The following is a 15,893-nucleotide window of genomic DNA, read 5'->3' as shown; positions in this document are numbered from 1 at the left end:
GAATCTGTTTTTCAATAGATTCGACACCACAGTGGGACTGTCCTCTCCCCCTTCCTCTTCACCCTCTACACCACAGACTTCAGCCACTGCACAGAGACCTGCCATCTTCAGAAGTTCTCTGATGACTCTGCGGTGGTTGGATGCATCAGCAGGGATGATGAGACAGAGTACCGGGCTGTGGTCGACTCCTTTGTCACGTGGTGTGAGCAGAATCATCTGCAGCTCAACGTGGCAAAGACCAAGGAACTGATCGTGGACTTCAGGAAGACCAGGAAACACTTGACCCCTGTTTCAATCCAGGGGGTCAGTGTGGACATTGTGGAGGACTATAAATACCTTGGAGTACACATTGACAATAAACTGGACTGGGCTAAAAACACCACAGCACTTTACAGGAAGGGCCAGAGTCGTCTCTATTTTTTGAGGCGACTGAGGTCCTTCAACATCTGCCAGAAAATGCTGAGGATTTTCTATGAGTCTGTGGTGGCCAGTGCGATCCTCTATGCTGTTGCATGCTGGGGGAGCAGGCTGAGGGTCGCAGATGCCAACAGACTTAATAAACTGATCCGTAAGGCCAGCAATGTTGTGGGGATGGAGCTGGACTCCCTCAAGGTGGTGTCGGAGAGGCGGATGCTGTCCAAGATAAAGACAATGTTGGATAACACCTCCCACCCACTCCATGACATGTTGGTCAGTCACAGGAGCTCGTTCAGTGAGAGACTGAGATTACCGAAAAGCACCACTGAACGACACAGGAAATCATTCCTGCCTGTGGCTCCCTGTACAACGCATCCACTTAACACACTGTTTGCTGCTACAGCTACACATGTTTCTTTTCCAAATATTTATTTATAAGTGACTTATGTATGTATGTATATATATGTATATATTGTACTATTCTTAGTTAGCGTATTGTCTGTCTTGTCTTAATGTTGGTTTAAAATGGAGCACTGTAACAAAAAATAATTTCCCCCAGGGATCAATAAAGTATTCTGATTCTGATTCTGATTCATTTGCTGCACTTGTTTTTTCACATCGGCTGTGAGATGCATAGAGTCACAGATCAACAGCGATGGTGATGCGTGGAAAAAACCACCTGGTCTCCTTACATACACCTCCCTCAGCCACTCTTTCATCATTTCCTCATCCATCCAGCCCTTTTCATTTGCCTTAATGATGATTCCTGCTGGAAACTTCTCTTTAGGCAAAGTCTTTCGCTTAAAAATCACCATAGGCGGCAGTTTCTGTCCATTAGCATGGCAGCCAAGCACAACAGTGAAAGAAGACTTTTCATACCCCGTTGTGCGTATCGCTACCGTGCTGGTCCCCTTCTTCTCCACAGTGTGACTCACCGGGATGTCAAAAGTGAGCGGGACCTCGTCCATGTTAGTGATGTGGCTGGGCTGGATGTTTTTGTCCCCGATGTGTTTGCTGCAGTAGGAGCGGAAGATGGCCAGCTTTTCCTTATAATCTGCTGGAAGTTGCTGCGCTACCGTAGTCCTGGTCCGGATGGAAAAATGGCACCGTTTCATAAAACGAAAGCACCAAGACGGACCTCCTCGGAAATGTTCAATTTTCATTTCTTCTGCTAGCGAAACTGCTTTTAGTCGAATGGTGAAGTCGAAACGCTTCTCCCGCTCGTTCTTTGCTCGATGATCCACCGCTCGAGTCTTTCCTCCAACTCTGGCCACCTCGCCTTATGTCCGCGGAAACTCAGCTGCGTCTTCTTGACCTGTCGGAGCTTGTTTTCCATGTTCCTCCGCGTAGCTGATGGCCTTCAGTTTAAACTGTGCTTCATAAGCGTGTCTCTTTGCCATTTTCAGGGTTGTTAAAACAACGATGTTCTGCATAACGCACATACCTGTTCTTTTATAAACAATCAACGCCCACACTTCACCCTTTAGCGTTCTCATGGTGTTCTCTACTATGTCCTCCTTACAACACACAGGGCGCACTGCGCTATAGGGCGCGCCGCACTTTTTGAAGAAAATCTAAGACTTTTATGTGCGCCTTATAGTCGCGAAAATACGGTAGCTTTGTAACTGTGTAGAAACGTTTAAGTCAAATTTCTTGACATTGTTTCCTTTTTACTCTTCCAGGAGTTTGAGCTGAGGAAGCATGCACGCCAGGAGGGACGTCGCTATTGTGATCCCGTTGTTCTGACTTACCAGGCTGAACGTATGCCAGAGCAGATCAGGCTAAAGGTGAGGTCACTGTAACATGCTAGTTTTATCTTAAAACGCACGATTAACAATGGAAACCTGCCCTGAATTTGTATTAATTTGAAGAGATGCAACAAAAAGAACTCATAATCTGTGGATACAGTCTCTGAGTAACGGTGTGCCTGTGCTGCAGGTGGGAGGAGTGGACCCTAAGCAGCTGGCTGTGTATGAGGAGTTTGCTAGAAACGTTCCAGGTTTCTTGCCAAGTAATGACCTTTCCCAACCAACTGGCTTCTTGGCTCAGCCCATGAAGGTACGTTTATTTTCAGGGACCCACGCACTCATCCCAAACACAAGAGCTGAATGCTGAAAAGTACCACAGTGTTACAGAACTGATAACATGTTTAGAAGTTTATGTCCTGCAGGTTAGAGTAGCATGGAGAGATCATCATTTATTATTCTGTCATCATTTATGAATATTCAGTGGATGAGTTGCTCAGAAAGCAACATTTAACTAAATACTTCTTGTGTTGCCGCATTTAACTCAAACTTTTTTTCCCCATGTTATCTCAGCAACAGGCATGGGCGACGGATGATGTTGCTCAGATCTATGATAAGTGCATAGCAGACCTGGAGCAGCATCTTCATGCCATCCCTCCAGCGCTTGCCATGAACCCTCTTACCCAGGCCTTGCGGAGCTTGCTGGAAGCTGTGGCTCTGGCTAGAAACTCCAGGGATGGCATTGCAGCGCTTGGCTTGCTGCAGAAGGTGGGATAACTAAATGTTGCTGGTTTTGGCTCGTAGACGTCTTCCGCACAGTAGCTTCTCGTTTTGTGCATACTTAGAAGCAGTTTATAGAACTGATGTCGTTTTGTCTTCACAATCGCTGTTAGACAGGTCAGGTCTTAATGCTCATTCCATCCTCCAGGCTGTTGAAGGTCTTCTGGATGCTACAAGTGGCGCCGATGCCGACTTGCTGCTTCGCTACAGGGAGTGCCACTTGTTGGTGCTTAAAGCCCTGCAGGATGGACGTGCCTATGGCCCACAGTGGTGCAATAAGCAGATCACCAGGTGCGTCTATGTTGGAACAGTTTTTGTGCAGAATGGGATATCCTGCACCATCCTAAAAGCTATTGTAACATTTTCCATGAATCTGTTAAATTTAGTGTCTCTGACTTGCTTCATGTTCGCAGGTGTCTGATTGAATGCCGTGACGAATACAAGTACAACGTCGAGGCGGTGGAGCTTTTGATCAGGAACCATCTTGTAAATATGCAGCAGTATGACCTGCACCTAGCACAGGTACACACATTTCTACTTCTGTGGGTAGTGTCTTTGTCTGTTCACTGCCATTAACTGGTCTTCACATCTGTTCTGTAAGTTGGTGAAATAAAACTTCTGGAGGCATAAACATGCTTTTTCTGATTGAATCAGTTTCCTTTGCTGTTGGTTGCTCTGTCAATGTGTTTTTAAATTAACAAAATGTTTTCCCCTCCTCCCTCCAGTCAATGGAAAATGGACTGCACTACATGGCGGTTGCATTTGCCATGCAGTTGGTGAAGCTGCTGCTGGTGGATGAACGCAGTGTGAGCCACGTCACAGAAGCTGACCTCTTCCACACAATTGAGACTTTGATGAGGACCTGTGCGCACTCCAGAGCTAATGCACCTGAGGGGTAATGAACCACAGCAGTTTTAATTCATTAGAAGTGGAATGATTATAGCTACAATCTGAGGCTGGAGATTAACCTTCAGGGCTGCTTTACAGCTCCATTGGCCAGTTTTATGATGCTAGTGCAAAATCTTGGTAGACGGTAATGTTTCCCTTTGCTCTGTGATGGCATTTGTTCACTGCGCTTACATGTGTTTGATGTTCAGTGATCTGAACATGTGTTTGTGGTCTGCTCGTCTGAGGTGGCAGACCCTAGCTTGACCTTTGCTCTGATGGCATGAGTAGTTCTGGAGGTGTAGTGTGCTGAGACCTGATTCCTACGCCCTCTACCACCTCGTTTCCAGGCTTCCCCAGTTGATGGATGTGGTTCGCTCCAACTATGAAGCCATGATTGACCGGGCCCACGGTGGACCCAACTTCATGATGCACTCTGGGATTTCACAGGCGTCAGAATATGATGATCCTCCAGGCTTGAGGGAGAAAGCGGAGTACCTCCTGAGGGAATGGGTCAACCTGTATCACTCCGCTGCTGCTGGCAGGGATAGCACCAAAGCTTTCTCTGCCTTTGTTGGCCAGGTTTTTATCAGCATTTATTAGTTAATGGGAATGATTAAAAAGTAGTACTGTTACTCATGTTTGCATCCCCGTTTTCTTTTTCCTAGATGCACCAGCAGGGAATTCTGAAGACAGATGACCTGATCACTCGCTTCTTCCGGCTGTGCACAGAAATGTGTGTGGAGATTAGCTATCGGGCACAAGCTGAACAACAGCACAACCCAGCAGCCAGTGCAGCCATCATCAGAGCCAAATGTTACCACAACCTGGATGCCTTTGTGAGGCTCATAGCCCTGCTGGTGAAACACTCTGGAGAGGCCACCAACACAGTGACAAAAATCAACCTCCTCAACAAGGTGCACCCACATCACACTGAATATTATTCTGATATATCATTTATAGCCCAGTTTCACTCATTTTCATTATGGTATAACCTTAATATCTCCACAGGTGCTCGGTATTGTAGTTGGCGTGTTGATCCAGGACCACGATGTTCGTCAGACTGAATTCCAGCAGCTGCCGTATCACCGCATTTTCATCATGCTGCTGCTGGAGCTCAACGCCCCTGAACATGTCCTGGAAACCATCAACTTCCAGACACTCACTGCCTTCTGGTAAGTAGTCGCTTTTTCTGAAGGGCCTCGTCCTGCCGAGAAACTGTAGTTCGGCGAGTTCTTGTGATGTTTTCTTCGGTCCATGTGGTCGTCCAACGTTTGCCTTTATCTGCAGCAATACCTTCCACATCCTGAGACCCACCAAAGCACCTGGGTTTGTGTACGCCTGGCTGGAACTGATTTCTCATCGCATCTTCATTGCCAGGATGCTTGCACACACCCCGCAGCAGAAGGTCTTTAAGGAGAAATCTTACATAAATAACATCACATGGCTGTTTTTGTTTGAATAGTTTTTGAATATTTGTTCTAAACCGATGCTGTCCTCTAGGGTTGGCCCATGTACGCACAACTGTTGATTGATCTTTTCAAGTACCTGGCCCCTTTCCTGAGGAACGTAGAGCTCAACAAACCTATGCAAATCCTCTACAAGGTGATCTTTCAGGGTCATTTTAATCAATATCCTGGCTTTTAAGTGTTAATGTTGCTCTTGAAGCAAGGAGTATTTTGAGTGATGTGTAGAAAACGTCTGCTGTTCTGATGATCCGTTCAGGGCACGCTGCGAGTGCTCCTGGTTCTGCTTCACGACTTCCCAGAGTTTCTGTGCGATTACCATTACGGCTTCTGTGACGTCATCCCACCCAACTGCATCCAGCTCCGCAACCTCATCCTCAGTGCCTTTCCACGCAACATGAGGCTTCCTGACCCTTTCACACCCAACCTGAAGGTTCGATTAGCGCTTTGGTGTGAATCGTGGATATGAGCCAAGTTGGTTCGAGACCGAAAGATGTAATAGGCCTGTCCTTTATCGATTCCTGCCGCAGGTGGACATGCTGAGCGAGATCAACATCGCTCCGCGGATTCTCACAAACTTCACAGGCGTGATGCCGTCACAGTTCAAAAAGGATCTGGACTCGTATCTGAAGACGCGCTCACCTGTGACGTTCCTGTCGGAGCTCCGTAGTAACCTGCAGGTAGGCTTGGTGTCCGTTTACTTTAAATCAGGAGTAAGAGAAGCACAAAGGTGTGACGAGCTTGTGGCGGTCTTTTGTCTCCCAGGTGTCTAATGAACCAGGAAACCGCTACAACATCCAGCTGATCAATGCTCTAGTGTTGTATGTGGGGACACAGGCAATCGCTCACATCCACAATAAGGGCAGCACCCCCTCCATGAGCACCATCACCCACTCCGCTCACATGGACATCTTCCAGAATCTGGCTGTGGACCTGGACACTGAGGGTAGGCTAGCAGCATTAAATTAAGGTCTTTTCATAGATATTTAGACACTACTCCTTAGAAACCAACTGTGTTTAAAGCTCTTTTCACCCAAATAACGAATGTCTTTGCTGGCTCTTGGTAGTGCAGACGGAGCTGGATTTTTAGGTGTTGAGCATCTGACCTTAAGCAAATCATCAGGCTTCTGATTTTGTCTTTTTCCAGGGCGTTACCTGTTCTTGAATGCGATCGCCAATCAGCTGCGTTACCCCAACAGTCACACTCACTACTTCAGCTGCACGATGCTCTATTTGTTTGCCGAGGCCAACACTGAGGCCATCCAGGAGCAGATCACCAGGTGAGACCGATCCGAGGTCCAGACGATGTCGTTGAGCGTTGTCTGCGAATACTTGGTTAATGTTTCCTCCTTGTTCTTTAGGGTTCTGTTGGAGAGGCTGATAGTGAACAGGCCTCACCCGTGGGGTCTCCTCATCACCTTCATCGAGCTGATCAAGAATCCTGCCTTCAAGTTCTGGAGCCACGACTTTGTGCACTGTGCGCCCGAGATTGAAAAGTATGTTGCCTGTTTGATATGCGATGTCTGGGAGCAGCTGTTGTTGTGGCGCCTTAAACCGACGCTGTCTTTTCCTCCCGTCTCTCCTCAGGCTGTTTCAGTCTGTCGCCCAGTGCTGCATGGGACAGAAGCAGGCCCAGCAGGTGATGGAGGGCACCGGTGCCAGTTAGCCTGTGTACCAGCCAGCTCGTAGCCCCCCGGAGAGATGCTGTGGCCTTGATCCACCCCCCTCACCACCCCACACATACACACCTCCCTCTTTACTGTTGGCACTGGATAAACTGGCAACCATAGTCATTTGGACTGTGGATGAAAGGACTACTGCTCATGGATCTAGTTAGGTTTTTTTTCCCTCCCCCTTTTTTGTCATATCCCTTTGGAGTTGAGATGAGATGGATCGGGACATGCTGTTTAATATACTTTTTTTGACGCTTTGATGTAAATATTGGAGAAAAAAAAGGGGAAAATAGGGGAGTAGACAAGTGGAAAGCAATGCACATGTCAAATAAAATGTACCTTGACATGTAAAGACATGTAAACATATTTTCACTCACTACCAAAGTCCTCTGTTTGCTTCCCTCCCACACATCCTTTTTTTCCTGGCTTTTTTGTTGTTGTTTTTCTTCAGCGGCTGAACGGTAGAGTGACGAGAAAAGCTGCCTACTTTCATTTGATTCCTTTTATCTCCAAGTGGGACAGAAAGATGTAGTTCTCCCATGTGGGGTGGGGGTCTACTCCTGGTGTGTTGGTGGAGAACGTTTGCTGATGGTTTGTCCATTTGAAACTGGCTCTGGAAGTCTCTCCCTGGCACGTGTAAAATTATGCAGTGATGGAAACCTTGTATCTTGACAAATTTGTATAAAGATCCAAATTGAAGAACAACAATAGAAGGACCAATACAGCCCATTTTGTAACATTTTGAATGTTTTGTAAATGTATTGGTCCATGTGTTGTATTTTGTAGTCCTTTCTAGTTTGCCTTTAGTTCTTGCTACTTAACTGCAGTATGCATACATACAGTAAATAAAGCATTCAAACTGCTATTTCATCTGTCTTCTTTCAGGACTGCATGACTAAGATTAACAAAGTGGGACTAACTGTATTAGCAGTAATAAGTTTTCAAGCATGTTAGTTTTTAAATATTAGGAAGCCAGAAAAATGGACTCTTTGAACCAAATGCTTTTTGTAGTCAGCGAGTTTCTGGCCGTCTGTTTGCTAAAGAGTGACCAGAGTTCATTTAAATTTGAACTGTTGTCCAGAAAACATTTGGCTTATTCATATGGGCAGTTAGTAATTTCAGTTAAGCATAAATGTCTTTGCTTTGTAGCCGGGCTTCTTGGTTGGCGCACTCTCAGTCCAAATACTTCACTGTAGACGGTGATGCTGGTGCAGCAGCAGTTTATAGTGGAGTCTTTGGAGTTGTTTCTAAACATAACCGGTTTCCTCACATCTGAGGGCAACCATTTGGGTTGGGTTTGAACTGATCATCTAGGGATCTGCAGATGTTTAGGTGATGGTTTAAAGAGAACTTCTCAGTTGGAGAAGGTCCTTGGACTTGGTATTGGTCAATCTGATGCCAAATCCTGTATATGCTGCCAAAGAGAAACTACCAGTTGTAGACTATCACGATTGTTAATGAGGCTTGGCTGTGTCACGTTAAGACGGCACCACTTAAACAGATTTAAGTATATGAGCACTGCTCAAAAGATCAAACACTTCTTAAGCATCAAGTCAAAACTTCTGGGAAGTTAAGTTATCAAACGGGGTTGTAAATCAGTTTCAGCTGCTTTAGAATAGAATAGCCTTTGTCATTGTACAGAGTACAACGAAATTGGAGTGCCACTCCCTTGGTGCAAGTTTCAATAATAAATATAAATGTAAAATATAAAAAGTACAAAAAAAACAATCGTAAGTACTCAAACAATAGTAAGTACAATATATACAGGATAGCAGCATTAATATGATGACAGTATGAATAGCAGCATAATATAATGACAGTGACGGTATGGAATAGGTTCAGTTGTTTTTGTGCTTATTTACTACGGTGATAGCTCTGGGAAAGAAGCTATCCCTGAATCTGTTTGTCCTGGTTTTATGTGACCTGTACCGTCGGCCTGACGCTAATAGTTCAAACAGTTGGTTGCTGGGGTGAGAGTGGTCCTTGATGATATTGCCAGCTCTGCTGAGGTACCAAGAGTTTGCAGTGACCTCCAGGCTGGGCAGAGAGCAGCCAGTGATCTTCTGGGCTGTGTTGATGACCCTCTGCAGTACTTTCCTGTCTGCAGCTGAGCACCCTGCATACCATGTTGTTATGCCGTACGTTAGGATGCTCTCTATGGTGGCTCTGTAAAATGTCACCAGCAGCCTCTCCTCCAGGTTGTTCCTCCTGAGCACTCTCAGAAAGTGGAGACGCTGCTGGGCCTTTTTAACCACCGCTGTAGTATTTGCAGTCCAGGAGAGGTCATCAGATATCTGCACGCCCAGAAACCTCATGGAGTGTACCCTCTCCACACAGCTCCCGTGGATGTAGAGTGGGGCCGGGTCTGCTCTGCCCTTCCTGAAGTCCAAGATAAGTTCTTTAGTTTTCGTGGTGTTCAGTTGGAGGTTGTTAACTGAACACCACTCAGTCAGTCTGTTGACCTCATCTCTGTAGTCCGACTCATCCCCCCTTGAGATGAGTCCAACCACTGTGGTGTCATCCGCGAACTTTATGATGGTGTTTGAGAGATGGGTAGGGGAGCAGTCGGATGTGTAGAGCGTAAACAGGAGGGGACTCAAAACACATCCTTGTGGAGACCCGGTGCTGAGTGTGATGGTGCTGGACAGGTGGGGGCCGAGTCTGACAGACTTAGTCTTAAAGTTAACAACAGGTCCAGAAAGGGCTGTGCAATATGACAAATCTCATATCCTGATTTAAGACATGTATCGTCCTGACGATATAAATCACAAAAATGTAACATTTTCTGTAAATTCTGTGAATCTCGGGCAGCTCGACTTGTGTGAAGTGTTTCCAGCTGGCGTCCTTTACCTGGAGTCGAGTGTTTTAACAGATCATGAAACTATATTTTTAGACACAAGTTGTAACGGCCGACATTTTCTTTCAAAGTTTGAGTCTAAGGGTTTTTTGGGGTTTTTTTTTTTTAGCACCTGACGGCTTTTGCTTCTCATCCGTAAACTCTCTGCATTCTTTCACGTGATTCAGTTTCTTTTGAAAAGTCTCAACAGGATCGTGAGCTTTATTGTGAAAGGTTTACGTCAAAAAAAAGCAGAGCCACGCGATGGTTTTACTGTCGTTGTTGCTAACGACAACACGTAAAAACAGGCGCTTGTCCGTCCGTAGTGTGGTTATATTAAATATAAGAGAACTTTAAGAAATTAATATAGCCGCTACAGTGACCATCAAAACGATGAAAAACTATTGCCGTAAACAGTTTGTTTCGTGGTGTCGTAAAATAAACGATAGCTGTTTTTATATCGTCATCCGATATATATCATTGTATCGAACAGCCCTAAGTCCAGAGGTAACAATGAGCCAATGCCCAAAACAGGAATGATTTCACACAACGGTAGGGAACTCCAGGCCTCGGGGCCGGTGTCCTGCAGGTTTTAGATCTCAGCCTGGGTCAACACACCTGAATCAAATTAGTTCATTACCAGGCCTCTGGAGAACTTCATGTTGAGGAGGTCATTTAGCCATTTAAATCAGCTGTGTTGGATCAAGGACACCGGCCCTCGATGCCTGGAGTTCGTCACCACTGATTTTACAGGTCGAGGCCACTGACATTTATTTTTTGACCAGTTCAACATTTGGCTCAGATCAGTATGCCTAACAGGAGACATCTGGACCCAAGATAGCACATCAATACATGCTGATGCCAGGTTTGCTGTTCCCAGCACCATCTGAAGAGAGTGAGAGGAGAAATGACCTCCACCAGAATGTTCCTGACCAAACAATCAGAAACAGACCTGCGGGTGGCTGGAGGGTAGGGCTGCCACGATTTGTCGACTAGTCGCGATTACGTCGACTATCAAAATCGTCGACGACTGATTTAATAGTCGACGCGTCGTTTGAAGCTTTGTAAGATCACAAAAGACGCAGGAATAAGTGGCAGGATTTAAGAGTGTAATAACGGACTGAAACAGAAGATGGCAGCATTGCATGTACAAGGATGCCAGCTACCGTTAAACCCCGAAGAAGAAGAAGAAGCAGCTGTGTCCCAGAATTCATAGCGCGGCCCAGCGCAGTTTCCAACAATGGCGGCAGCTAGTTAGTTTTAATGTTACTCTTATTATTCTTTCTGGGTCACAAAATAAACGTTTAACATATTTTCAGGCGAGAATGTAGCTGTGTAAACCTCAAATATCTGCTCAGTTTATCAGGACACCGCATATTTTCAAAAGCGCTCCGACGTTTTCGGAGACATCTGTTACCCACTAGCTCGTTAGCGAGCCGGGGGCTAGGCTCACTAGCGCCGTGAGAACACCGGACTCCCCGCAAATCGTTTTCAAACCAACCGCCGTCTTTCGCTATTCAGGTTAAATATATATGAGTCACTTAGATAACTTAAAATGTTATTGTTTGGCTTTTTTTTTAGTATTTTATTTGTTCCTGAGTAAATCAGTTTGTCTGAGATTGAAGTTTTTACACAGCTGAATAAACGTCAAGCAGACAGCTGATTATCAGAAGTGTGAGATGCTGGAGAATTTACTCCGGTGTCCTGTTATATTTTAGATAGCAAGGAGTTTATTAAACTTCACCGAAACAATCTGCAAATTTCATTAAAATTTAATAAACTATCATCTTGTCTTTATTTTTAGTTAGCACAGACCTTAAACACTTAAAGCTGTAAGCTAATGATAGTTATATAAGAGCAGATGCTGCTGGTGCAATAAGCTGTAGTTTTACGTCCAATGGATGATGATCTGATTAGTCGACTAATCGTAAAAATAATCGGTGACTAGTCGACTATCAAAATAATCGTTTGTGGCAGCCCTACTGGAGGGTATACCAGAACCGGTTGTTTCTTTGATTTTTCTGATGAGGATAAGACATATGAGCCTCAGTGGTTTGGAGAAAATCCAAAATAACTTTTTAAAACTAATTCCAGATGTATGCTGTACCGTGACACGACATTCATGGTTAGAGCCTGGTCAGTTCTCAGTGTAATAGTTTTACTACATTTTCCTTCACTGGACAGTGAAGTCAGTGTTGGTGGGAGCGAGTCCGAGTTAAAGCGGCTCACGTTCTGTATATTAATACTTGATTTTGTTTTTGTGAGATGTTCTGATGAAATGTGAAATCTCAATATTAATAGTGAAGAAAACAGTCCAAAAAAGCCCCAAACCATCTTGTAAGACATTTGTTTTATTAACCGTGTCATCTAAAAACGATGGCGCACACATACGATTAAAAACCTCGGCTGCGGTTCCCGTCAGAGCCGAACTCATGACTTGGTTAGCTCCATGAGTCCATGCAGGATGCTCTTCTGTCCATAGCGTACTTGCAGCGCCTTCCACTGCCTGCAGCTCAGTCCCGCGAGTGCCGCCTTATCCTCCATTAACGCCCGGTCGACATCCATGACTTTTTCCTCGTCCTCTCCGTCTCCGTAGGACCTCAATGTCAGATGGGCCGCCTCATAAATCAGTCGTTTCCATGAAGCCTTTAACTCGGAAAGACCCTCGTTGGAAAGCGCCAGGGATATCTTCTCATCATCCTCGTCGTCTTCTTCCCATCCTTCGTTGTCTTTAAACTCTGAAAGCTCCTCCTTTGACATGCACAGCACCTGAAAACAAAGTCAATCAGCAAACAATCTTATCTCAAACGGCGCTGCTTCAAGTGTTTGTCCCGACTGTTGTCATAAGTAAAAACAGACGATAACTAGCGCTGTTTTTACGTGCTCCCTCACCTTGAGCGCCGTATAGAGCTCTGTGTCTGTAAGGCAGCCTTGTTTACCAAAGACAAAGGCTGCTTCCTCTTCCGTCATCTGACACAACACCCCCCACTGCTCCTCAACCAGCTGCCGGTCCAGATCCGACTGAGCACCTGGGAGGGAAAATGAGGGATGTCGTTCACACCGTCACGTCACAACGCTTTGAAACAAAGCTGTTATCGTTGTTATCGTTCACCTCGTGCGGCAGCTTCGTAGACTTTAGCGACGGGGATGTCGGCAGTGTCGTTGCTGTTGCTGGAACACGGCTCGGTGAAGCCGTACATGTGAAGCAGCTGCCAGTTGGCCATCTGCCCGTACGTGTTAAACACCTCCTGGCCTTTATGAATAGGGCGCACGCAGACCATCTTCAAGCTATCCTGAAAAAATGTTGCGCAAATTCATTGTTCAAAACTAAAATTTGGAAACACAGCGACTCTATTCTACGCTTTCCTGATGAGTTCATGACCACAATCCCTCGTTTCAAGCTAATTTTATACATCATGGCCACATTACTGTCCAAGCATACACAGACAGGTGCTGTACGAGTGTTTCGCCACCTCTTGCTTGTCTTGGACATCAAAAACTAATGGGGGGCATCACGCTGGCTTCTCCCATTTTTTATCTACAGTATATGATTTTCAAAGGTGCAAAGCTGCCACAACAGATGTGTCTCCTCACTTGTGTGAACTCCAGATTAGCATTGTGATTGGACACATGGTTAAGCATGTCAGCCATGGGAACCATCATTGGTGGGTTGGGAGGCTTCTCCTCATCCTCATCGTCGTCATCCTCATCTTGTGGCTCTTGGAAACTGCAGACGAATGGAGAGACGGGATGGGAAAGAAGAAACAAACACACATACTCGTGCACTGCTGTAACTGTCTTATGTATTTATGCATGCTAACCTGTAGGCCATGACAAAGGCCACAAGCTGTGTGTACAAGTCCAGAGTGTGTGTGCCAGGGTTCCAGAGGTCAGGATGTCTGGTCATGAATGGCAGGACCACATCTGTGTACTCCCGCTGGATGTTAGCCAGGTCCCTGTCCACTGCCTCCGGCACACCTGTTCCCTTCAAGAGGCTGCCTCTCTCCTCTTTAGACCTGAAAGGATGGACAGCTCAAATGTTTTCCTCCTCTTTCCCATAAGAGAGGAAATAAAATATTAATTTAACACTATTTCATGTACGGTAGTATAATTTAGAAAGACTAAACAAAGATACAGTCACTTTCTTTCAATAATTACCTGCAGGGTAATTATTGAAATAAGATCAGGCCAATTAAACAAACGCAAATTAGCGGCTCAAAAATTGGCACGTGCAGTTAGGAAGGACAGACATTTGGACCTGATGTGTGTGGCTCAGAGAAAATCTTTAGCAAAAAAAGAAATTACATGGACATTGCTCTGTGTGCTCACTGCTGAGAAGAGACGTTTTAATTACACCGATCTCTGTGCAGAAATGTGACTAAGCTCAGTTTCAACAAAATATTAGAAGAACAGAAAGGAAAGGGATTCTGCTCTTTCATTAAGTGAGCTATTTAAACAGGTTTGGAAACAAATAACACAACTCCAGCGAGCACGCCGATGTACGCGCCATCGTACCAGGGAAGTAACACCACACCTCTGGATAGGATGGGAGCCGAAGCGTGTTCCTCACCAGAACATGGGATGATCCAGTGTTTTGAAGTCTGTCCACAAAGAGAGGTAGGCTTTCCAGTGGGACTGTGAGGATGTGTATTCATACAGCAGAGCCAGCAGCAGGGGAACCCAACCCGACGAGCTCTGCAGAGTCGACTGCTCTGTGAAGGAAAAGGGAGAAAGTTACAAACTGAGGGATGCAGGCAGGCAGCATCTTTGCAGCGTTGCACGTCACCTTTTTCCAGCAAGGTAGAAACTTTGGTTGTTCCCTGATGGAGGAGAGCTGATCTGGGGATGGTGAACAAAACCTCCCCGTCCTCTATGTCATCCTTGGCCAGCATCCCGTACTCGGCCACGGTCCCCTCTTTACTCACGCACACCTACAGGTACAAACGTCAGTCCTAAACCAGGTCTTAGTGCTGACTAAGAAGCTGTAAATGCAGTCGCACGACGCCGTAACAAACCTTACTGCTGAGCTCCAGGCCGACTCCGTCACACCACTGTAAAAAGCTCTGCAGAGGGCTCAGCTCTGAGCCATCCTCCACCTGTCAGCGCAGAAACATCAGCAATACGAACAGGCACGTGTTATCTAATGCTATCGTGCACGTGGTTTCACGCGCTTCTAAAACGAAGCCACGTGATTACAGTTAGAAGAAGGTAACTGTGTTCCTTGCATCAATGCTAAGTGATAAAGTGAGCTGAATGGCGGCACGTTTTAAGTAGCAGATCACGATCGACTGCGTAAACCCAGCGTGTGCACCACAGCATGTTACACGTACACAGAAACACGCGGCGTCGTGTTTGCTGCTTAAAAACAAACCGGATCAAACTGTTACCTTGGCTCGTTTCGCTCTTGCTGCCATCCCGCAGAAGTACACTCGAAGCTAACTCGAGCATGCGCACTGTGAAACATGTGCAGGTGAAGTTTGGCCCACGCGGTGACTCGTAGTACGAGAAGTGCGGAAGTGAGAGGCTTGTGAAATGGGACGGTCTAGCCTTCGTCGCGCTGTTCAGGTTGCCTAGCAACCATGATACTAACCGCGAGAAACGTTTCATACAGCTTTGTTTGACAGAAATGAAGGAGGAAAAATGTCTTGTTGGTCATTCATTTCTGTCATGACATCACTTTGATTAGTTGAGTATCTGAGGCTGAGACCACAGGACTGTAAAACATGATTGTTGGGCTTCATTTCTGTGCTGAACAGTCATTTAAGATTAGTTAGTAAATAACAATTAGCTAATGTTGTTCATGAGACTAAAATCATCTCACTGTGGTAATGTAAATATAATATGGCCAATATTATAGTATTGTCAGGATTATTATGAGATATATCTCTATCTATCTATCTATCTATCTATCTATCTATCTATCTATCTATCTATCTATCTATCTATCTATCTATCTATCTATCTATCTATCTATCTATAGATTTAACCTTTGTATGGTGTTCGGGTCTGTGAGACCCGTTTTCAGTTTTTCTCAAAAGAAAAATTCAACAATTAATTATTTTTTCAACCTGAAATTCATTGGCTTTGGCTT

The 15,893-nt window shown here is 45.4% G+C and overlaps 2 protein-coding genes across 5 annotated transcripts in view; one reads left to right on the top strand and one right to left on the bottom strand.

The window, feature by feature from the left end:
* Positions 1-7,831, top strand: part of cnot1 (CCR4-NOT transcription complex, subunit 1) — a 31,138-nt gene extending 23,307 nt beyond the window's left edge. For all 4 annotated transcript variants that reach the window (XM_080863735.1, XM_080863733.1, XM_080863734.1 and 1 more), the window contains exons 33-49: positions 2,100-2,204; positions 2,356-2,475; positions 2,736-2,930; positions 3,091-3,233; positions 3,356-3,464; positions 3,668-3,837; positions 4,178-4,409; positions 4,496-4,744; positions 4,839-5,002; positions 5,118-5,235; positions 5,331-5,432; positions 5,553-5,726; positions 5,824-5,973; positions 6,059-6,239; positions 6,441-6,573; positions 6,655-6,789; positions 6,881-7,831. In XM_080863735.1, the coding sequence (XP_080719861.1) occupies positions 2,100-2,204; positions 2,356-2,475; positions 2,736-2,930; positions 3,091-3,233; positions 3,356-3,464; positions 3,668-3,837; positions 4,178-4,409; positions 4,496-4,744; positions 4,839-5,002; positions 5,118-5,235; positions 5,331-5,432; positions 5,553-5,726; positions 5,824-5,973; positions 6,059-6,239; positions 6,441-6,573; positions 6,655-6,789; positions 6,881-6,959 (2,559 nt within the window). In that variant the 3' untranslated portion in view covers positions 6,960-7,831. The remainder of the gene's footprint in view (positions 1-2,099; positions 2,205-2,355; positions 2,476-2,735; positions 2,931-3,090; positions 3,234-3,355; positions 3,465-3,667; positions 3,838-4,177; positions 4,410-4,495; positions 4,745-4,838; positions 5,003-5,117; positions 5,236-5,330; positions 5,433-5,552; positions 5,727-5,823; positions 5,974-6,058; positions 6,240-6,440; positions 6,574-6,654; positions 6,790-6,880) is intronic.
* Positions 7,832-12,137: 4,306 nt separating this feature from the next.
* setd6 (SET domain containing 6, protein lysine methyltransferase) lies at positions 12,138-15,265 on the bottom strand. The gene is made up of 9 exons (XM_080876120.1): positions 15,190-15,265; positions 14,818-14,898; positions 14,589-14,733; positions 14,373-14,514; positions 13,624-13,818; positions 13,397-13,529; positions 12,915-13,095; positions 12,695-12,831; positions 12,138-12,571 (listed from the first exon to the last, which is right to left on the bottom strand). Exons 1-9 carry the CDS (start codon positions 15,214-15,216, stop codon positions 12,233-12,235), a joined length of 1,380 nt encoding a protein of 459 aa, XP_080732246.1. The 5' UTR covers positions 15,217-15,265; the 3' UTR covers positions 12,138-12,232.
* Between the last annotated feature and the right edge of the window lie 628 nt (positions 15,266-15,893).

Source organism: Rhamphochromis sp. 'chilingali' (genome assembly GCF_963969265.1).
Source record: "Rhamphochromis sp. 'chilingali' genome assembly, chromosome: 2".
Lineage (NCBI taxonomy): Eukaryota > Metazoa > Chordata > Actinopteri > Cichliformes > Cichlidae > Rhamphochromis > Rhamphochromis sp. 'chilingali'.
This window is presented reverse-complemented; position numbering and strand designations above follow the sequence as displayed.

What these genes read in the sequence shown, in the direction of transcription:
- setd6 (XM_080876120.1), bottom strand. Translation starts at nt 15,216, where the DNA reads ATGGCAGCAAGAGCGAAACGAGCCAAG. An exon ending in GCCTGGAGCTCAGCAGTAAG is followed by an intron (nt 14,734 to 14,817) that starts GTTTGTTACGGC and finishes TTGTACCTGTAG; the next exon opens with GTGTGCGTGAGTAAAGAGGG. An exon ending in CTACGAAGCTGCCGCACGAG is followed by an intron (nt 12,832 to 12,914) that starts GTGAACGATAAC and finishes TTTCCCTCCCAG; the next exon opens with GTGCTCAGTCGGATCTGGAC.